Below are 23,591 nucleotides of genomic sequence, written 5' to 3' on the forward strand. Positions count from 1 at the left end.
GAACTCACACAGAGGACATTTCCAGGAAAAGCACACTGTATTTTAGGAGTTTTCAGGACATGTTACAATGGAAAACTTGTAAATAATGTTTGAGTATTCTTTTAGCTGAAATGTTCCTATTTTATTTTACTTTCAACTCTTGGAAGAGACCCCAACTCCATTCCTATCACTGTCTTGTACTGGCAAAACAGATGTAAGAGATTAAAAATTGTAGAAGGAAAAATAGAAATCTTCAGCAAAAAGAAATTTTGGGAAAAAAAAAGGAATATTTATTAATATGCCTTTTAAAATAGGATTTGTGGGTAGATGGGTCAGTGTATTGTTCATGTTTGTTTAAAAATCTCATTCGGTGTAGCCATTTTCAGTATGGACAAAAAGAAGGCATGGGTAGAAATGGCACTAATTTCTTAAGATCTAATAACACTCTCAGTGTTTTAGTGTTCAGTTGTGCTGTGGCTGAACTTGAATTCAGTTTTTTTCATTCAGGGCCAAAAGACAGATTTTTCTCTTCAAACAGGAACAGCCATTCACTATAGTGCACAACTGTACCTTGTACCTCCAACAACCTGGATATGATTATTCAAACACTGAAAACAAATTAATTTGTCAGCAGGTGGGATTTGACTGTAATTATATGTCTGGTGACTGTAGATATCTTGGCTGAGATGGAAATGATTATCTTCAGGCTGATTATACAAAACAACACTTCGTTAATTTCTGTGACTGTTAGTTACTTGTAGATCTTCATATATTTGTTTCATTTACAGTAAAACACTCAAGGTAAGAGATAAACTCCAATTCAGTGTAATTTTTTTGAAACGCCTCTGTCAATAATGTTAATCATACTCTCTATTTTTTTTCAGCCAGTCTACCAGCACAGGTTATTTTAAACAAAAATCTTTGCTTGGCTTTTTTGGCTGATTATCAGCATTTCATAGACATAAGACAAAGCATTTTGGCCAAAAGTCTTGGAAGCTTTTTCCATTTCTCTGCAACATCTAAGAATTGATCGATTTTTGCGATTTAAAAAAAAAAATCTCCAAAATGTATTTTTAAATATTTTAGTAGAGTGGATATTTCCAAGCTGAAGTTTTGAAGAAGCTACCTTGCTAAAAATAATGCTATTAAATGAACTAAAATCAATGAAAATCAAATTATTAATTAATAAATGTTGTAAATAAAGTTAATACATAAAATAAATATATAAATAAAGAAACATCTATAAAATCAAGAAATTAATAAGAATATTGTGGTGCTAGCATTGTGATTAGGGCCTTGAGAGATAATAAAACTTATTTCCAGCTTATTTCACTGCTAAGCCTAAAAATAGGAATTTTATTGGTATATTGGCCATTGCTCTAAAATATTCAAGATTAATTCTCCATTGCATTAATGTGTTGGACTGTATCAGCACCAACATTAATAATAACAAAAAACCTGCTTCAAACCAGAGTATGAGAAAAGTATATGGAATTTAAAATACTTCTTATTTACTACATGATAAATAGTATTGATTTGGACTGCTGTTTTGAAGAAAAGGAATGTTTTTTCCTTTCAGCCTGACCTTTTTGTATATATGTTCAAGCATTTGGAAGTTGTATGAGCCCTTCATATCCAACATAGTTAGTAAATGGATTTTTAAGGTTATATTTGTAGTTGTGCAAGCACTGTCTGAATTTGTCTTCCACCTGTTATTCCTGAGTGAAATACTAAAATGCCTTTGTTCTTAAAATGCATTGTTCCAAAGAATGAGAAGTGTGCAGCATTCCTATCCAAAATTAAAAAAAAAAAAGAAGCGTTCATGAGAATAGACTTCAGAAGTGTCTTTTTTTCCCAAAGGTTATACAAGAGACACATCATTTCTTGCAATGGTGGTGGATATTGTCCAGGAGTTGAAGCAACAGAATTCTAACCTAGTATATGGTAAGGATGTGTATTATAATCCTTTCTGCTTCATCATTGTATATGCCCATCATTTTCACGTTTTAGGATGACAATGCTGTTCTGATGTTACCCAGCATTTCACAACCATCTTGTACTCTGATCTGGCTGGGACCAGCTGAGGCTACAGGGAAGTTTCGTTTCAGCATTGCTTAAGTGTTGAGGGAGTTGGTTTTTCATCTGTCTGATTTCATGCCTTTCAGTATGTTTCTTGTATTATGCTGTCCAAAGGAGAATGTGCCTTGAGGACTGATTGCCTTACAAGAAAAACTTGTAAAATCCCAGCCAGCTGCTGCTGTTTGTAGTTCAGAGGCACAGGTTGTAAGTGCCGATAGCTGAAGCCTCTCCTTGATTTCCAAGTCACTCAAAAGCAGGATAGACTCTCCCATGTTGCCCTGCCATGGTTTCACATTACATCCCAGAAGAAGTCTCTTACCGTGCCTTATAAGCTTCATGATTTAGCTTAAACTCCAAGGCTTTTTTAAGTCTGGTGCCCTCTGCTAAGATTACCTAGGAGCACTCAAAGAGCAACAGACTCTAGCAACTGCTGTCACTAACGTGTCGTGTCAGGCTTAAACCTGTGAGAAAAGATTCTCCTCTTTCCTTTCTGAGTCTCTTGAGTGTTTTGGGACTTTTGAACATAACCAGTGTAGGCTTGAATTGAGCAAAACGTTTAGAGTGACAGGGCTAAGTCAGTGGGGATTTAGCGGGATAAAAAACTGTGAATGATGGTTTGAGCTTGTCATCTTCAGGTTCAATAAACCGTGTGGTCAGGAAACGCCTGGAATGGGTCGCAGGATTTGCAAGGTGTAACACTGCGGAGTGTGATATCTGACTTAAAATTAACAAAGCACAGTTCTCATTTAGAAAAATGTAGCAGAGATACCTTCATGAGCTCGGGCTTTGTTGCTTTTTAGCCATTTTTAACGCTGTTGCATTGTCAGGTTCTCCAGAGCCTTGTACTAGTAAGTGAAAGCTAAAAACTCCGTTGGAGTATGAGCAGAAAGAAACATCTAGCTGTGTAGAACAGGAAGGAAGTGGTCAGATGGTGAGAACACAGCTAGGATTCTAACATCCTTTACATTTAATAAACAGATTATAATGTAAGGAAAATACTTCTAAAATGTAAAACAAACTACCTTCTTTTTACTCATAGAAACTTCCTTAAATACTGATTGGACATTGATTTGATACCTTTGGATTTGTATTTCTTTTTTATCTTGCTGAAAGCTCTTTTAATACAATAAACAATGTTCCTTTTTAAAATACAAGGCTAGGCTGTTTCCATCCTCACTTTGAAACTGAGGGCACTTGGAATATGTTGTTAAAACTGCTGATGATTCAGAACCTGTGCTAAATGTGTGTTAATATTATTACACCAAGTATGAGTTTATGTGCTTTGGCATGGATTTTCTTCTTGTTTCATTAAAATACACATTTTTTTAATGTGTACACACAGCATTTTGGTGTGTACATTTGGCATGTATCTTTTTACGCTAAAGTAAAAATAGGACACTCTTCACAGCTATTAGCTTCTCCCATGTTTCTTCCCCACCATACTACTGTCCCAGAGTTTTGGGTTAGGGAGTGAAGGCTCTTTGCGTTTTCCATAACAAAAGCCCTTTTACTCCCAGCAGTCAGACCCTCTCATCCTCATCACCTTTAGACAGAACAACATGGAAGCAGGTAGGAGAGGGTGACTACAACCCTCTGACAATTGTTTAAGACACATGGCCTACTCTTTCAGAATTGACAGCCACCAGTTATAAATTTCAGGTTGAGTGTGCTGCAAGAGCTGTGAGAGTGTATAAGCTATCGGGTGCTCAGTGCTGTTACATAGCCACTACTGTTACCTAAAACTTTTCCCTCCCACCAGGGTCTCTGCAACTGTACCCCATTTCTAAAGCTAGATTTATTCTGTTACAGTATGCGATCCAGTGATGGGTGACAAATGGAATGGAGAAGGCTCTATGGTTAGTACTTAGCTGTTTGGATTCTCTGTATAATGAATATTTGCTATATAAAGATGTATAAAGATTCATTAATTTTTAAACAACAAAACTAAGCTATTTTACCTAAGCATGGCTTTGGATCCCAGCATCAAGTAAACTTGTACTTTAATTTCCTGTATTTGAATGCGTTTAGTGTCTGGGAAGAATGATGGCTGCATAGCCCTGGGATTATTTCTGACTCTCTGCTGAGACAACAGGTGGAATGCAGACCCTGTCCGCAGGAAGATATCCTCCCGCTCCCCTTCCTTGTCTCACTGAAGTTCCCTCAACTTCTGTCAAGAGCTCTGTTTTGGCTGGTAGCCTGGCTGGCATTGTCAGTGGTTGTGTGAATTGACATACCACTTGAACCTAAATGAAGATGACTTATTTTGTGTGAAAACCAACAGCTGTTAGGCATTGGGCTGTGATCAGTGACAGAAAGGTTCTGTGTGCCAATACCAGACTGCATACCGACAAAGAAACATTCCTTTTTGATCAAAACTAGCAAATAATTTCAGTAAAAATGCAATGTGGGAAGACATCAGCAATAATGATATTTTGTGTTTTCTTCTGCCTTAACTAGTCATGCACTATGAATTTCTCTTTGTCCTTGTACCTTTTTACAGTTTATCTGCTCATAAAATATCACATGAAGTAGCACTTAGTAATAAATTTGCCATTGCTTTTGTGTTCTATTCTTTCATTTTACGTCTATTGCAATATTTATTGTCCTTGGCTTTTTCTGACAAGGCAGAGATCTAGCAGCTGTAGAGTCACCTTGCAAAGCTTTAGCTCTTGGGAGAAGTCATAACCATGGGCCTACCTATGTCTTTTGGGTGGAAGATAAGGTGGGTGGAAGAAGAGGAGAAGATTTAACATACAACCCACCAACTCATTCCTGCCATAAAAAGTAATAAAATCATTATTTAAAACGCCTCGGTTTAGACGTGACCTAGTTTTGCATTTCTGTCTAAAGGCAGAGTCCCTGTGACATCATCACTTTACCGTGGCTACATGAGTGAGCTCAGTATCAGTATGACGGGTGTTCTGATAGCACCTAGGGGTCAGCACTGTGGAGGGGTTGTACCTGTTGCTGATACAATTGGAGTGGGAGACAGTAACACATGGGCACACGTATAAATGCACCCTGCCCTGCCTAGCTTATGAGACTAACAGAGAAAATAAAACACAGGCAAAGGGGGTATTAATCCTCATTTAGCAAATGGGGTTCTGCCAAAGAATATCAGCTACTAGTAAACAATGAACTTTTATTAAAGGTTTTGTTAAACTGAGTTACAGCAGGACTCAGGAAGGAGAGGTGAGCCCTGTACCCATCTGACCCAAACTCCTAGCTGAGCTCCAGTGTGCCAAAACAGCTGATGCTTTTCAGCTTTGAGTCTGAAGACGTACAGGCTGGTGGGCTCCTGTTACGTCTTAGTGTATGTCACCTGCTTAGACAACCAATCTTCCTTTGCTGATGGGCCATAATGAAGATGGGATAGAGACGGAACAGACAGGCGGGAAGGGGAGCATATTGGCTCTCATTACTTGAAGAGCTGATTCTGCAGGCAGTGAAGTATGCTAGCATTAGACTGCATAGATTTGACTATTTGACTATTTGCATACCCATTGTTAGACTTAGGTGCAACACAAGCAAAATATTTTTAATGTCCCTATCGGAACTGCTTTATAGATTAAGTTGTACCGAACAAATTACAAATCTGATTCCCGTTCACACATATTGATGTACAGCACACCCTAGAAGTACTGCACTGAAAGAAGGAGGCAAAATAACGCATAGCCTGGGTGTTACTTGTTCCTAAGCCCCATGATGCAACGCAGTTAATGTGGGCACATGCTGCCGCAGCAAAGGGCCTCTGTACTGTTGGTACAACAACAAAGTAGTTTCTTTTGGAGGTAAGGACATGAGAAAGGGTCCTCCATGTTGGGACACTGTATTTCTTCATGCTGCTCTGTCACCTTGGTGAGAGGGAACCCGAAAGTTCTTTGTCCAGGCACCACTTCCTTTTAATGAGCCAGTTTAGGCCTGTCTGCTTAGCAGTGCTTCCCATCGCCTCCCGTGAAAGAAGGGCTGTTGGTTGTGCTGTCACCAGCTGGAGGATGCATTGCCGCTTTAGCTACTGCTGCATAACAGTACACTGGGAGCTGTCGGGTTACTCAGTGACAGCACGAATGGTAGTTGAGGGAAGGAGAGTTGCAGTCCCACGTCTCAGATGCTGCTGTCAACATTTGGTACTGTTTCTTCTCCCCTAGTATGTGCCCGAGGATCTCCTCCCAGTCTACAGGGACAAAGTTGTACCTGTTGCTGATATAATTACTCCTAACCAGTTTGAAGCTGAGTAAGTACTTAGTTCCTTTTATAGCCAAATAAACTTGTGGATAAAAGCAGGGGAGACTGATACCCGTTCTTTTATTTGTCTCAATACAGTGCCGTATGTATGTATGTGTTGGGTTTTGGTTTTTAGCTGTTACTTTCAAGTGGTGCTTTTCAGCGAACCTCTAACCTTCCATATTAAAACCGATAAAAAATTTGGGAGTTATGTGAGGAAAAGATTTCTTTTGTTTTCTCCGGTCTCTCATTTTCATGATTATTTCTTGTTGTCTCCAGAGGCCTGTATCTAGGGCAGGCTGAAAAAATACCTCTCTTCCCTTCCCCATCCTTACCCATTCCTAGGAAAATTTTTATTATATGTCAGAATATCAAAACTGAAATAGTTTGACTTAAACCCCCAAAATTAGATTCAGAAATACCGCCATGGCAATGTCTCATAGGAGTTAAGAATTTAAATGCCTCCTGCCCGTCCTGTCTACATAGCTGTGACTCTTTCTTTGGTCAGGAGATTATCTGTTGTGATACATCACAGGCTGTCCCCCTAAGGGGAGGGAGCAGCTACATGGGAGATGGAGAGAAGACACTTGTGAGGGAATTTTATTATACAGGGATCTCTACAGGAGGCAGGTTAGGACTGGTGTGAGTCCACTTTGGAAGCACTGTGTATCTGTGCACATAACTTTTAAAGACAGTGGTCTGGTACAGCAGACCATGTAGCTACAAGCCATTCAGGCCTGTATGGTGCGGTCCAAGCTTTCCTCCTTTCAAAGAGTAAACAAAGCAGTCATTGCTTGAAGAACTTGTGCTCTTTTAATATTTCTATTTCATTCTCAGGTTACTCACGGGCAGGAAGATTCGCACAGAAAAAGAAGCTTTAGAGGTAAGTAGGCAAGGGGTAGGATGTGTAAGATCTCTTGCTGTATTCCTGCCTGCAATGCTGCAGTTTGCCATTTGTCTTCAACCTTGAAGTCACTTTGGCCTCAATCCTCTCTCCATTTATCATTAAAGCTTGCGCACTCCAGGCACAAAACACTTTCTGTTCTAGTGTCAGACTTCTGAAGAAACTTCCTGAAAGAACTACAGATAAAGGCATTACAGTGGTAACGAGTAGATCTCTGTGAGCTTGTTTTCCTGCAGTGTAAGAAGCGTAGCAGCAGCACACGTGGCAAGTAACCACACGCTGTCAGCGCTGTGGAAATGCACTGGTTGGGGTGAAAACCCTGGGTGACCCTGGGCGTGAGAAACTTGTGTGAGTCGCTCCCTCTGCTGTCCACATGTGAGTCGTGCAACAGCAATGCTGAGTGTTAGAGGACAGCTGTTTCTCATTCTCCCATACAGACTGCAAGGAAGAGAGCTTGCTAGCAAGCTCTTACAAGGATTGATTGAATACACTCTGAATCTCTTCCTGACAGTGTTGGCTGGTGCTCTGTTTCTCTTCCTTAAATTGATTCAAAGGGGGCGAGACCTGCGTTGCAAAAGGATAGATTGCATAGATGAGAAACCAGACTAGGAGTGATGGCCTTCGGGTACTTCCTGGTGAAAGAGACGAATCCACAGCATTGATAGCTGCTGTCATTGCCATACAGAGATGATAGATGGTCCGCAAATATACTGCACTGAGGTGTAAGGATTTACCCTTTTACACAAACTGAAGAAAATAAAAAGCTGCAGGGCTTAGTGATGAAGGACAAAATAGGAATATGATTTTATTGCTGTCCTGAGAAGGGCTGAGCTCTTTGTTTAGTTGACTAGTCAAGTGCTTTCATAATGGACTGATGTTATTTCTTCCAGTTTGGTTTTGAACTTCAAAGGAACACAAAATCTTTAAACAAACAGCAGCTGCAATGGCACCCTGGAGAGTAGCTGGGGTCTGTCAGCCCAAATGTTTGTTGTTTTCTTCCTCCAGCAATGTCACGCAACTTGGGTTGATTACCATCTCCTCACGGCAGGAAGCAGCTCCAAAGATCTCAGCTCTTTTAATTCCCCCCCGCCCCAGTTTTACATTACCCAACTGTGCTGGGCGAGGGTGATGAACTGTGCTTCATGCCACTAGCTGCTAACTACAACTCAGTTCTTCTATTCTCATCCTCACCAGTGGAACCACAGTCTTGAGAACAACACTGTTAGCTGAGCAGCCATTAGTTTTAGGTTTGCGTATTTCAGCTGCAAACACGAGTTGCATGTGCTAAACAATTTTACAAGTTAGTTTTCTGACAGTCTTTGATTCATGTGATAGCTTTTATTTGTGATGGGTTTTAAAATATCTCTTCTAAAGAGATGGAATTATACTTAAGAATGGAAACATTTTTTTAAATAGTTGCTTGCAGGATATTATATTTTAATCTGTCTGTCTCCCCAGCTGTATGTCATATATAAGTCTATCCTTCTGAGTAATAATCCATGCTGGAATTTGTCCCGTTTGGAGGTGGTAGGAATTCTGACATCAATTTCCATGGTGACATGCTTTCATTCATTTCTTTAGCAAGACTGGTGATGACAGTATAGCCTTCTAACATAAAACTAAATATGACATAATATTAATGTAGAAGGGACTAAGTCCTACAACTAGAAATACTGGTGACTAGGTTCTTGGTGAATTGTGACTGAGAAATGAAATTGAGTTTAATGTTACTTCACAGGTTGATTATGTTAGCATATGCTGGTGGATTTACTGCTTTTTTAAAACCCAACCGATGCCTGTGCAAGAGTTCTGACAGTTGAAGAAACTTGGAGGCTTAGACAAGAAAGAAAAGCAATAGAGAATTAAAAAATAGCAGAAATAAATCCTTATCGTTCACCTGCTCGTGAGTCATAGCTAGCCTGAGAGAATTTTTAGTTAAACTCTTCTGGGAGAATTAATATTTTATCTGTGTTTTATGCTAAACTCATTATTGAAGTAATTCTTCTGTGAAATCAAAATCACTTCTGTAGCAACCAATTGTGATGTCACAAGTAGAGTATTAATGAGTTTAAGTGAGGAACACACAGAGTGGAAATACACCTGCAAAGGTACATAATTTACAGGTGTAATTTGGGGTTTGAAACAGAATGAGAAAAGAAGATTGAGATGGACACACTTGTGCCTCTGATTTAGCTCTTTAACTCTTCATCTTTGCTAACTCTTAAAGTAGTAGCTAAATAAGACTTCATGACCTGGAGTTATTGGCTTTCTAGCAAGTGTTTCAAGATGCCAGCTCAGGTGCATGTGTCTGTATATTTGTTCTCTTATTCTTTTGATAATATGTTCTGACAACATGATGCAGACAAAAATTCTGATCACAGCTGAAACAGAGTATTCTTTTCAGAGGAGCATCCAAAGATAATACAAACAGAGATGCTTGTATGTTTTAACAAGTGTGTATGTTTAAATACGGATGTTTTGATTCCCCTATTTCAAATGAATTCCCCTAATTAAAGTGAATTCTTTGAGTAGAAACTGTTTTTTCTCTTTACAAAATAAGGTGCTTGTCAAAAGTCCTCAGTACTATGAATGATGCAAGGTTTAATCAACACACATTGCAGTCACTGATTCCTGCCTTTTTGCACATGGAAAGGTAATGGATATGCTCCATGCCATGGGACCAGAGACTGTGGTGATCACAAGCTCAGATCTACAGGCGCCTCTAGGAAACGACTACCTAATTGCTCTGGGAAGCCACAGAAAAAGTAAGTCATGAACTCCTTCATTAAACTGTGCTTTCTTTTAACCTGTTCCGTGCTTTCAGTTACTTTTTTAAGAAGCAGTTTCATCAGACCCATCTGTAGTGCATGGAAGGAGCTTAGATCCCTAAGTGAACTTCTTCTCCTGCAGTAGTATCAGAGAGAGCGGTAAGAATGGGGCTGCCCATGAGGGAAGACAAGCTGGGAGCACAGGCAGAGCAGAGCACTGCCCTCACCAACAGGGCACAGGCCCAACAGTATCTGAATAAAGTGAGCAGAACAGGCGTGGTGATGGCGGACAGGTCCCATTGACAGTCCAGTGATCATCAGAGAAAGGTGAGACAAGCCAGGTCTGAGATTAATCTGGAAAATCCAATCAGTAAGTCAGGACAGCAGGGCTGTACACAGGTACACCTACAGCATGGCTCAGGCAAGGATGCTTGCACCCAGGCCTGAGCTTCCATGCAGCTCCTGGGCAAGTGGGCAGAGTGTGCATGGGTGGAGAATGTCCTAGGTGAGGTTGATCAGGGCTGTTAAAGCCCCTAGTAGTGGCCCTGACAAGTAGTAGTGGTATAAAACGGGAACTTTGAACGTTTTGAATGCTTTTATGAAAAGTTACACTGTGCTGTTAGCAGATTGTTCCTCCCCGATAGGTTGTAAAATGTCCTTCCACTTCTTCTTTATATCCCCTTCTATACCGTCACCAAGATTCACTGTGTGTTTGGACTGTCGCAGGATGTTTGTACCTGAGAAGGGCATATTTAGGTGGGATGGTATATGATCTCGTTTTCTTGTTCATCTAAGGGATCTAAATGTGGGCATCACATTCTGGACTGCTGAGAGACAGAAAAAGTCTTGATATTTAAAACAGATTCCACTAAGAATCAGTCGGTGGGTCTTAGCACTCAGTACATGCCAGGTCTGGAATAAGTCTGGTCATTCCAATGGTGATAACAATATGGCACATGGATCAGATATTCTCTGCTGATGTCTACAGCTGCTCTTGTGCATCCATACAACCCAGAGATATCCTAGATTATGGTTTGGGATGCCCCATCTAGGATTCAGCAGTCTCCATAAACGTGGTTTCCTGAGCAAGCTGCTGCTGCTGTCTAAATGAAAATAGGTGGCTCTCAATCCTTCATGAAAATGAAGGTGCTAGCTACCTGCTCCCTCTTAAGTGAAGTATGTATGGTATAAAAGTTGTAAATCCTATCCCAACTTGGCAAAGTTTTAAAAGGTTGCACCTTTTAAGAGCTGGTACAAAGTTTACAATACTCCTTAGCATCTTTATGTTCCAAACAACAAAGGAATTCAAATCTGGTGATCACTTTTAAATTATAGTAAATGCTATTGTATTAATTGCTGGGTCTGTTACTTAATTGTCTATCTGTGTTGTAGCTAAAGCAGATGGTACCAAGATGACACAAAGAATTCGAGTGGAGTCTCCTAAAGTGGATGCTGTCTTTGTTGGAACAGGAGACTTGTTCGCTGCTATGCTTTTGGCATGGACACATAAGCATCCAAACAATTTGAAGGTGTGGGAGAAGTTATTCGTCTCTCTGCAAGTTTAGACTATGTTTCTTTTTTTTTTTAAATTACTTTTAATCTATGACATTATTTAAAGACTCTCTTCTGTTTTGGCTTTTTTTCCTCACCTTAGAGGAAAGCAGAATTTCCCTTTTGCCAAAACATTTTAGCTTGTACAACTTTGGACGGTCGCATTTCAGTTACATGGATTTTGTAATTTTGCCAAATAAGATGTTGTTCTCACTTGAGAGAGGGAGACTACATGCATGTTTGTAGTTATATTTTTTACCCTCACTTCATAATAATCACTGAATATCATTTATCAGATCTATTTTTCTGTTTCTTTCTCTTAAGCACATGGAGTCCTCAATATGGGTGTATGGTTTCTAATACCTGTTTCAGGAGAATTAAGAGAGTCTAAGATTTTTTTTTCCCAAACTCTACATTACATAGTTGTCATCCTGTTTGCATCTTGTCAGTCATGTTTGCCTCTTAATAGCAGTGTTTTTGAAATAATAATATTAAACTAGGCAGCTGAAATTTTACAACCTGAATATATTATGTTAATGCAGGTCGCATGTGAAAAGACTGTGTCAGCCATGCAACATGTTCTGCAAAGGACCATTAAGAGTGCAAAAGGTAATTCATTCAAACCGTGTTCCCTTGTTCTGTCTGGATTTGCATCAGAAGAAACATTCAAAGAGCTTTCTGGGTTTCCTGACTAAAGGCAGCCCTCAGTGCAGAAGCAGCCAGAGAATTTACAGAGTGAGAGCTTGGTAGTCTTGTCAGTGCACGTTCCTTACTGTGCCCTCCAAGCCTATTTTTGACAACACCCAACTGAAGGTGTCACTGTTCAGCTTCTCGTGAGACTCCAGTCATGCTGACTCGTTTGACTGCTTTGCAAAACAGTGGCGGAAGAACTTGAGGAAATGCTGAGTTTGACGTGCAAGAGAGCTTCTGTTTTAAGTGTAGCTCACTCACTTTCCCTTTGAGTGCATGTGTTTAGTATTGAGAGGGGTTTATCAGCTAATGATAAACTGTCTCTTTGCTGTATTGGCCATGTGAGGAGCGATTTTTTTTTTTTTTTTTTTTTCAGCTTCTCTCCCCTTGGAGTTCCCATGTCCTTCAGTTCCTAAGGATATCCAGATGGGATCTGTGGGTTCTTGGAGCATGTCTGTTGTCACTTTCTAATAACAGCAAAGCTGTGTTTCTTTCCTGGAGAGAGATGCAGAACAGGGGTGATAAGAAATCACAGTGCTGACCTGGATCTTCCACCTTGGAAGTCTTTAGCAGGGGGCAGTAAGGGAGATTGGGGAGGGGGGAGGAGGTTTGAAAAAAAAGGTGGGGTAACGGAACAATGTAACTTGTTTCTTTTTCTACTGCTGTTTTTAATGACATTCTGATGTCATCTTTGTAGCACAAGCTGGAGAAGGAAACAAACCAAACTCAGCCCAGCTGGAACTGAGAATGGTCCAAAGCAAAAAGGACATAGAAAACCCAGAGATCATAGTGAAAGCCACCGTGTTATAAAGGCTGTACGTCTCCAATAACGCACAATGTATTGATGTCCTCATTTCTTTCCTGTAAATTGTAATATTTGCCTTAGATCTGTGACAGAAACCTGACTTTCATGAAATAGTGCCCAGCATAGGCAGATATCCACTCTCAAACATATGTGCTGGCCTTGCTCGGTTTTAAAAACAAAACAGTTAGTGTGCATTGAAGCATATTACCAGGTATCAAAATGGCTGTCAAATTCACTTAGTCTGTGTAATTACCCAGGGCAAGAGAGTACAGTGTTCCTGCCTTGCCAAAGACTTTAGATGTGAATTTGCTAATGGAATGCTTGACTGACTGGAAAATATATTTCAAGATGGCATCTAGTGCCAGTGGAGCTGGCTCCATCCTCCCTTTTCCTGGAGGTATCTGGTTACCTACTCTGGTATTCAGTATCATCTCAGCTGCTATGAAACTAAGCAGGATTAAAACTGCACACAAAGTTCTGGTTTTGTGTAGGAGTACTTTGAAGATGTTTGGCATTTAAGTACTCTGAAGTGACCTTGAGGTGTCATTCATGTTACTGATAACTGCTCCTGTTTCTTGAATATGAACAGCTACACAGTTTCAGTTTTTGCAAGTACTGGCTGCTTATTTCTAATGTTTGTGGGTGCCCACATGATTTTCTTCCAAAAGCTGCTCCAGAAACATCTTCATTAATAAGATAATATCTTTATTCAGTAGCACTGATTAGAAGTTTGTAGTTCTACCTCCGAGGCCAGGTTTGATTCTTTCTTTAGTTTTTAACTAAGGACAAACATTCTGTAAGGACAAAAGAGAAAGCAGCTCTTACCCTGAAAGCTGGCTACCCTAGTTTGCTTTTCATGGGTGGATGTATTTACAAACTACGTAGGGTACTTCCAGTTAGCAACAGTGAGCACTATTGGCAGGCTTATCAATGAAGCAATGTGGTAAAAGTAGTATTTTTAGTTTTAGTATGTTTACCAAATGCAGTGTAACATACAAAATTAATTGTTCATAATGTAAGTCTCTGCAGCCTACACTGATTAGAGATGACAGCAATGCATTATTATTAATGCATCTTTATTTCAAAATTCTGCTTCATAAGGCTTCAAAATGGGATTCTTAGTAGTTTCAGCGTCGTATACATCACAGCCACATATTGTACCAGTAGGGCAGATATGCTGACAGGAACTGGCCACTCGTACTTCCGTATGATTTCTGTATGGGACTGAGGTTTTGCTTCTCCCAAGTTGAGGTCTAGTGTGTTGTTAAATCCAAATTCAGTTGATGAGCTTTATTTGTCTCAGATGGCATAGGGAGATTAAAATTGCATTTCTGCTTGCAGTGACATGAAGCAAATTTGCATTAGAAGAAAGGGCTGAGTTTTTCTTGATTACCTGAGTATGCTCAGGAAACTCACTCTTGGGTATCTCCCAGATACCTCTTCTGCATCTTCCTCATCACGCCTGCCTAACTGATAGTGTCACTTGCATAGCTTGGGAGTCCCCAGAAGAGCCGGTTTGGAGATTGCTTTGGCCACTGAAGTCTTCACTTATCCCACCATTTTTGTGGATTTTCTGCCATTGTAAAAGTTAATTGCTTTCACCTAGTAGAAGAGTAATTTATCCTTAAAGTGAATTTTTAGCTGAATAGATTTTTTTTTTAATAGAGTAAGATTTCATAATTAATACATTTCTGAAATCCCTCATTTTCAGTATCTCTGAAGCAAATGAAATTTGAGAGATGAACATGTTTTGCAGTAAATGTAAGAGGCAAACTTCGGGCTTTCACTCTCAACAACTAATAATAATTTTATTTCCTCTCGTGCATTTGTCATTAAAAATGAGAAAAAAAATTCATATGACTTGAGAATTTTAAGGGGAAAAAAAAAACAGAAATGACCTACAAAACGTGACTCTACTGCCACAGTTTTTAGTAACCACTGCCATGAAATAACTTTCTAGCAATAATAATTTTGGTGATGTGAACAGTTGCTAAAATTAGCAGTCAGTAATAGAGATGAGCTCATGGCTGATATCCAACATGTAAAAAGACATGAACTATCTTAACAGTCCGTATAAATATCTGATGGGAAGCAGTGAAGAAGAAGGAGCCAGGCTCTTCTCACTGGTGCCCAGCAAAGGGATAACAGGCAGTGGGCACAAATTGAAATACAGGAAATTCCATAAAAAACATAATTCACTGTGAGGGTGACCGAGCACTGGCACAGGTTGCCCAGAGAGGTTGTGGAGTCTCCGTCCTTGGAGATATTCAAAACCTGACTGAACAAGGCCCGGAGCAACCTGCTGTACTTGACCCTGCTGGCACAGTGGGGTTGGACTAGATGATCTCCAGAGGCCAACCGTTCTGTGATTCTGTGAAGTACAATGAATTGCCTTTCTTTGCAGCGCTGTATTGTTAAATTGATGCAAATTTTTTTTTCTTCTTCCTGAGGCACAAACTTCTAGATAGGCTTGGAAACAGCTCAGTATTAATAATTTGCTCCCTTTTTAGATAAGCTGCTTTTTGCTTGGGCAGTTGTGCCAGGTATACAATTGCCTTTTTTGAGATAGTTGCTTTCAGCAAAGATATTTAAATACTGTAGCTGGTGATGCATCTCAACAGTTGAACACAAAAGGATTTTAACGGTTTCTGGCATTGATTAAAGAAGTGTTGCGTGCCATATTCCAAACATAACTATGAGTTTATTTATCTTTTAAAATTAGATTATTTCATGTGGAAGTGTATAATCCCTACCATCCTCTTGGGAAGAAGGGATCAACATACTGAACTTCCCTGCCTATACATATCATGGTCGACTTTGCGGCATTATGCTTGACACCCTCACCCAGCTGTATCCAGTTTTGCAGCTCCTATTGGTCACATACAGAAATCCAAGCTTTGAGACCTCTACTGTGTCCCTCAGATTGCCAAGAATTAGATGAATCCCAGGAGCAGTTCACATGCAGTAAATGACATTTGATTTCTGCGGTCCCATGGCTCCAGCACAGATCTTAGGTGGGTCTGGAAGTGGCTCCTGGTACACTGTCTCCTATAACCAGGGCTGTGGATTCATTGCCAGTCACGTAACATGGCCTGGCTCGGGGGCTGCATGGCACCGAATTGAGAGCCATATGGTGGCCATCCCTGCACTAGTGCAGTGCAAAGTTGGGGTTCTTGAGTTCTTCACATCAGGGGATCAACAGGAGAGACAATCTCAAAATTGGCCTTTTAATTTCTTTTTAAGCAGCAGGAAGTATGCACTGTCAAAATCTGCTGTCAAAGAAACCCTACCTGTTGTAAGCATGTACTACTGAAAAGCCCTTATAGTAAGTGTGAGACAGCACAATTTTTTTGCCACTAAAAAAAATGAACTTTCACAAGGGAATTGAGAGAAAGGCAAGGGCTGGTTTTCTCTGAAATAAAGAAGCTTGGAATTTAGGGAACTTAAAGCTACCTTGCAAACAAAGTTTTATCTGTAAATCATAATGAACCATGATCTTGCCATAAAAGAGAAAGTGGTAGCAGCTTATACCTGTCAGGTGTGATCTTTTGCCACTGCTTCAAAGAATGGATCAGTTCAGTAATTCACAGCTTCCTTAGAATTTGTGACATATCCATGTTAAAAAAAAAAAAAAAAAAAGATAATGATACTAATGTGCTCAGTTTGCAAAAGTTCATATTGTGCAGTAGCTGGATGTATGTAGCAATGGGCTGCTAGCTTTTTCTGCTTAAGTCCCTGGGAGTTGCTCATGTGATACCTGTTTTGAACTCTCACTGACCTGATCTAAATTAGGTCAGGTTTATGTCTTCAGTGAAGAATTGGGCTTAACATCTCTTGCCAGGAACAAACATCAGAAATTATCTGTAAATATATTCTGTAGCTAACGTTTTGTAGTCACAACAGGCTAACAGGTATTTTTAAATGTCAAGGTATACATACTTAATACTTGGCTGCATTTTTATTTGTTCAGAGTTACACAGCACTTTTTCATCATGTTTGCAGAACAAAATTCAAAGACTCAGCACAGTCCTGTCCAATCTTTATTCCCTCCTCTCCTCAGAAATAGATACAGATATTATATGCAGGAGTTCCTACTGTCTTTCTGGTGCAGCTGGAAAGTGTCTCAGTATTAGACAGCTGCCCACTATTTATTTAAGGGCTCAGAGGAGACTTATCACGGTTGTCTGATCCACTTGCAGATCCTTAGGTAAAGAAAAATGGTTAGTCTAAACTAGTTCAGGTCCCAATTGATTACAGAAGGACAAGCACTTTAGCCCAGAGAGTGGATTCAATAACTAACGGATAATTTTCCGTGACCATCCTAACAGCCTGAAAGGTGTCTGTAACCCACCAGTCCAGCATTCACCAGTTAGGGACTGCTAACTTCACTGCCACATGTATTCCCTCCCATGTGTACGTGTGAAGTTAGCAGTGAAGGACGCTTCTAACGCTGAAGTACATATACGCATGGGAGCGGTGAATGCTTTGTGTTTGTGTCCAGTCGACTTCCCCACCATTCTTTCTTTTCGCTTGCCGGAAGTAATTTGTGTTGGATCCCTTTTTTCTGGAATGAACTTTGCAGCATATGTGGTCAGCCATTTTGATTACTGCGAGTGCACTCATTTGCGGAGCCATCGTGCAGGAGAGATCAAAAGTTGTTTACAAATGATCTCATCTATTCTGGTCCCAGATTAGTCTCTACATGCTTAAAATTCCCATGTACCTCTTTGGGAGACGTGCATAAAGACATTGTGCTAAAATCAATGCTATTCACTCTTGATATACACGTTTAAGAAATCTGTAGTATGAATTGTTAACGTTAATGTTTGTTTGCTGATTTTTATCATAAGCGGGAGAAATCTATGATCAATGTGTTATACAAAAGAATCAGAGGACCAAGGTTTCCGGCTACTCATACTGCCTTTTTGAGTATCTTAACTGTGTCTTGATTGGATGGTGTTAATTTGTTGTCTGAGACTGTTATGGTGATTGTATTGATTTACTTTAAAATATGTGGCAAGGAAGACTGTAATAAAAGCATCTACATTTAATATACTGTGCACACACAAATTGTTAGATCCTATTTTTGAATATGTTAATCGTTTCAGAATTAAACAGAACAAGAACAGTTTGATAGCCGTGCTGAATAAAGTGGATGTAATTAAAGGTTTCCTTAGTTATATCCTAGTATAGAGAAAGGGTAATTAATGGAAGAGCTCATGTTTGTGTGCTGTAATCGTCTCATTGTAAGATAGTAGGTACGTGGAAGTGAGTAACACCCTTGTTGTCTTAATTTTTTTTTTTTTTAAAGAAGTTTCATGGGAAGACAACTGCTGGCATTCTGCACCACTGCTCTTGTATGCCTCTTACTTTCATGTGTAGGACCTCTCTGTGTTGTGCTCTTTATTCCTGCATACAAGGTGAGAAGAGGGGCTTGGAATAAGAACCACAACTCATTTTGAGGTCTGTTTCTTGTGCAGCGTTTAGCTGCGCTCCCCTTCACAGAGTAATTTTTATCTTAGTGCGTAGGTTGGAGCATACAAGACTATACAGTAGGAAACAATTGTTCCTGCATGTCAGAACAAGTGCTTCTGTCAGCACTCCGCAGTGTTTCTGCTATGGTAGTGTTTTGCAGGAGGAAGAGAGCAGGTATCCAGTTTAATGAGAGCACTGGTTATTGGAGAAGGCGCTACGTCATTATGCTTATGCCCACTGGAGAATTTTGGCTTATATTTATACTAAAGAAAACGACCTCTCCTGAGTAAAGGTCCTTGCCCGTTTAAAGAGTACTTTTAGAAGCTGAGACGTGCGTGTTACAAATTTTTGTTGCTCTGAGACCAAAATATTTCTTCATAAATGGAAACACAACCCCTTCTTTTACATCCCATTGCAGCCTCATTGGCTCATTGACTAGTCGTTCAACTCCTATTAGAATCACAGGATAAGATTATTCAGAGAGCTGTTCTTCATGAAAGACGTTTGCTTCTGGTAAGTGAGAGCCTACTGCTGAACAGTTTTGTACCTTTCTAAAACACGTCCATTAAAGACACGTATCAACCACGGAGACTAAGCTTTGAGATGTTCAATCACAGCCCTGAAAATAGCTCTTCTCTTTTAAATAAATGAGTAAACGGCGAGTTTATACATGCATGCAGGAGCAGATTTAAGGTAAATCCACGAGGTTCAATCAGAAACTGGAGGAGTGTGCCCTAAGCGCCCGGCGAAGGGCGTTGAATGCAGAATGCAAGGGAGCTGCTATTGTCAGCACACTTTTTCAGGAGTTCTCACATTTTCCAGAAGGGAAGAATGCGGTTTGGCTTTCAACAGCCTAGGAAAGCTCCCGTCTGCTTCACCAGGAAACCAGTGCCAGGTGACAGCCCCAGCGCCACCAGTTTGGTGCTTTTACTGCTCCAGCAGCAATGGACCTCGAGGCAAATGGGGTGCTCCTAAGTATGCTCCTAAATAAGCATGTGTTCCTGACTTAGTGCCTCCACAGCGCAAACAATAGTAATAAATCCACAATTGGCAGAGCAGTGAATAAGGCAGCACATCATTCAGATAGAGAAAACCAGCAATATGAGAAGGCTGTGCCATATGTTGCCACTGAAATCACATGTACTCCTTACCTATTGCCCTTGTGGTTGCATTGCTATTTAGAAAAATCTGTGTGTAGAAGAGCGTAATATATGTACTCTGTGTGTGTGTGTGTGTGTGTGTGCGCGCGCGCGTTGAAGCTTTATTTGCAATGTGGTGGGGGTGGGAAACACAATTTGGGGGCTGGCTGTGTAGGCCTTCAGGATGTGAGCAGAAGGTCTTAAAGAATTATATTTTTATAGATTGTGCTGAAGCTTCGGGTCCCAGCCACACATAGCCTTTTCTTCCAGAAAAGTAAAATGGTTTGGAAAGAGGGTCAGGTGGCTGTAATACAGTAGGGATAGTACAACCCCACCAGCCCTGGACAAACTGAATAACTTAATAAAAGATGCCTTTTTAAGTAATATTTTTTTAGTGCTGAATTGTTAAACAAAGAAATATTTATGAGCAAACTTTCTATGTACTTAAAGTTTGTGTGGTGCTTTGTACTGACTAGGTGGACCCGTTATATGTTTACACATCTTAATGATTGTCCTCAAGGCGTATGTAGTAATTAAATGACTTTTATGCCAGGAAAACAATGAAGTTCTGTGTAATAGCAAATGATTTAATTTCTAATGAAATTGTAGGCTTTTGTAGTGTTTGTGTATTTTTCTGGTTGGCGGTTACGAGTTGTATTCTTTCTGCAGCAAGGCTTGTACGCTTGATTGTAGAGAGAGGCAATAGGACGGTAGATACCATTGTTTAAAAAGAAAACCCTAAATATTGCTACCTTATCCATTATAACATCGGGTAAGTTGTGGCATAAGCCTGAAATTTAGATTTTGCATTGGAATAAAATATCAAATGCATCTAGGGTAGGTTAAAAACAGGTGAGGGATTTGTTTATTTAATTAAATAAGACGGGGGGATCTTACAAGTGCTTCATAGCAACATATAAATGGACGAGCCAAGAGACTGGAACAAAACTAGCTCGTTCACATTTTATGAACCTGGCCGAGCTAACTTCATAGCTTGTGCTGAATGCATGCAACAGATAGATGAGTGGCCTAAATGGGAGAAAGTAAAGATTTTTTTCTTCCCCGTAATTTGTCAGTTGTAATAACGTGAAGAATTTTAGTAGGGTGGTGATCTGAATTTAAATTTGTAAATATATTAGCTTTCAGAAGAGTTGAGTTACCAACAAAATCCCATTCAGTCAAAAGGCAAGCTGTTAGCACGTTTGCAAATCGGAGCACGGTTTTTTCATCTTGCTGTACTTACTTGAGTCTTTGTTTCTTATGGCTGGGAGGCCAGGGCTAAAGCACAACCGTCCATATATATTTCTTTTTTTGGTTGTCATTTGGGGGCTCTCTAGAAAGTGTAAAGGTCTGCAACATAAACCGCTTTGCGGAGTATGGCCCTCCGCTGAATGTTGTGCTTCTGCCGCAACAGTTGGTGATCTGGAAAAACTGAGCATCATTTATTATGTCTCTTTTAAGAAACTTGGCAGCATCCTCACCACACTTCTGAATAAATCGCTACTGCAAAAAGTAGGGGAGAATTTATCAGAAGTTTTTTTTCTCAAGAGTTCCCGAGTTCTGGATATGTTAAGAGAGAAGTACTTCTGCTTTGCTGAGTTAACAAGAAAAATGTCACCGAGATTAATAATGCATTGTCGAGGAGAGAGGCTACGGAAGGGAACAGCTATGTTCTGCATGCTTCGCTGTGCCTGGCTTTTCCTCCCCTGGGAATCTGTGGGTGCAACGTATCCGTGGTGGTGGCAGAGCGACTGTTTTGCCTGCACCCTCCCTTGGGGGAAATGTGGAGGAGTTATTCTGAGCAAGTGGGAGATGAGGTCTGTGTGAAGTTGTTGGGCTGTTCTTTTCGGAGCGCTGTACCAAAGCTCTGGTTTAGCACAACTCCCTGTGCGCTTTAAAGCACGTGATGAACAGCTCACCGCTTTCCTGGCTGTGGCGTAAGGCGGCACGGTATTCATTCTCCTCCCTCTTTGAGGAACCTAGTTTAGCCATGTAATTTCCCTAGACTTCATCTATAGGCCATGGAGAACGGGAGACGCTAAAAGTGACTTATTCGGATGATTTAGGCTAGGCTCATGTTCTTTGGGAAAGAAAGGTGGAGAATTACCGGCTGCTATGATAGATCTAACTTGTCCAGCTCAGCTACACAATAAAACTGCGCCCTAACCTTCCTCTCCCATCACTTGTGCTGGCCCTGGTACGTGCCCGTCCCCATAACGAGTGAAGTCCAGGAGCTAAAACCAATGGGGAATTTATCCAGCCAAAACCCCTGAAGTTTTCATCTCCTTTATTTCCTTTAACCTTCTCATCTGGGGAACAGATAAGCGCTTGTGCTGCTGCTAGGGAGGGGTTGGGAAGATGCAGCTGGACAAAATGGGGGAGAATGGGGTTGCCTCTTTTCCTGGCAGTGAGATGCTGGGTAAGCAGAACCTAATTGCAAAGCTGCACTGTTAGTGGTAAAGAAAAGAAGCCTTTGTCAGCTAAATACTTGAAAGAAGAGCTGCAGATTTAGTAATACGAGTTTGGTGTTCTCAATCCAGCCCATCCCCTGTATCGCAAAATCATTATAGTACTAAAAGCTTTTGTGTGACTGTTCTTAATGACTTATGTGATGCTTGTGCCTAGCAGGGTAGAAAACAGCATAGAATAAAGCAGTTACCTAACTAGGGAACACAGTAGGAAGATCCAGGTGGAGAAGTCCACTTTCACAGCACTTGCACGGTGTCAGAATTGTCCAGGTCTGGCTCTTTTCCTTCCCATCCCCTTTCAGTAAGGAAGAAATCACGTAAGTAAGTAAGTAAATCAATCAATAAGGGAAGTTACCTGGGTACTTAAGCGGCATTAGTATTTATTTTTGCCTACAGATTTTTAAATCTTCCCACACCAAACGTCGCTAGTTCATAAGGGATTTTCAGAAGATGCCTTGCCAAGCGATGTGATACAGCCTGTCACAGCTGGCTTGGAGCACAGCACGCTTCTTGTGATACGCCTGTGACAAATGGCGTTGGGATACCACCTGCAGACAGGTACTCCTGTCCTGTGGCCTGCATTTAGTACAGCACATGTATTCATGTGCCTAATACGCGCAATACGTGAATACGTGCCTTGCTAGGGAAGAAAACTGCAGGGCTTGCTGCTGGAGATGCGATGATGGAAGGAAACGCTGGAGAATTTAGCACCATCCAGTGATCTTGTCACTTGCTGTTAGCGATTGCTAGTGTAATGTATCCCTTTCAGTATTGTTTTCTTGCTGGAAGATGGGAGGGTGACAGCCTATATGCCGTTTCAATATGCTTTTAGCTGGCTGAATGGGAAATACAAATCAAGATTGTTAAAAATGGAGGGGAGGGATAGCTGTGAATTTGCCTAAGATCTAAGTGAGTAGAGAAAATTTGAGATTTGTCTCTAATTCAGAAATAATTCAATATTGACCAAATGAGTGCTGTGTCTTCAACAGGGAGTAGCATCTGGAAGAGGCCAATATTTAGGGTTTTTGCCCAAAGCACATTTAGTCCTGCTCTACTGTTTAGTGAATAAACGCCCATTGCAGATGCCACCAGAGCCTCATCTCGTGGAGTAACGCTGTAATAAAGAATGTGGTTTTCTTGTGAAAGTCTTAACCTCTTCTTATGAAAATAACACACAACTCAGTATTTTCATGGTGTATAAGTGAAATGTAATTTTTTTTTCAATAAAATACATTTCCTTTCCTAAATGTTGGGTTTTTTTTTCCTTGGTGATGTTTCTCTTTCCCCAGTTAAGTGGGAGTGCCCGGCTTTACCGGAGATGATAACTGTGGGATTTGCGTGCAAGCATTTGCCCCCCTCTCGCAAATGCCTCCTGTGAGTTACATGGAGCTGAGCCTTGTGCCTGTCCTGCTGCGTGTTGCCTCTCCTCTGCTTGCCTTCCACCTCTGGGAGCTGCAGCACAGGGCAGTAGCCTCTGCAGCCGGCCGGCTGGCCGGAGCTTTCCTCCCA

The 23,591-nt window shown here is 40.6% G+C and overlaps 1 protein-coding gene across 1 annotated transcript in view; it reads left to right on the forward strand.

The window, feature by feature from the left end:
• PDXK (pyridoxal kinase) overlaps positions 1-23,329 on the forward strand; it is a 55,053-nt gene extending 31,724 nt beyond the window's left edge. Inside the window, exons 4-11 of the mRNA XM_076354849.1 lie at positions 1,840-1,923; positions 3,868-3,914; positions 6,207-6,292; positions 7,120-7,165; positions 9,840-9,951; positions 11,347-11,483; positions 12,048-12,114; positions 12,893-23,329. Of these exons, the coding sequence (XP_076210964.1) occupies positions 1,840-1,923; positions 3,868-3,914; positions 6,207-6,292; positions 7,120-7,165; positions 9,840-9,951; positions 11,347-11,483; positions 12,048-12,114; positions 12,893-13,005 (692 nt within the window). The 3' untranslated portion in view covers positions 13,006-23,329. The remainder of the gene's footprint in view (positions 1-1,839; positions 1,924-3,867; positions 3,915-6,206; positions 6,293-7,119; positions 7,166-9,839; positions 9,952-11,346; positions 11,484-12,047; positions 12,115-12,892) is intronic.
• The last annotated feature ends 262 nt before the right edge of the window (positions 23,330-23,591 follow it).

Source organism: Aptenodytes patagonicus, chromosome 1 (genome assembly GCF_965638725.1).
Source record: "Aptenodytes patagonicus chromosome 1, bAptPat1.pri.cur, whole genome shotgun sequence".
NCBI classification, from domain to species: Eukaryota; Metazoa; Chordata; class Aves; order Sphenisciformes; family Spheniscidae; genus Aptenodytes; species Aptenodytes patagonicus.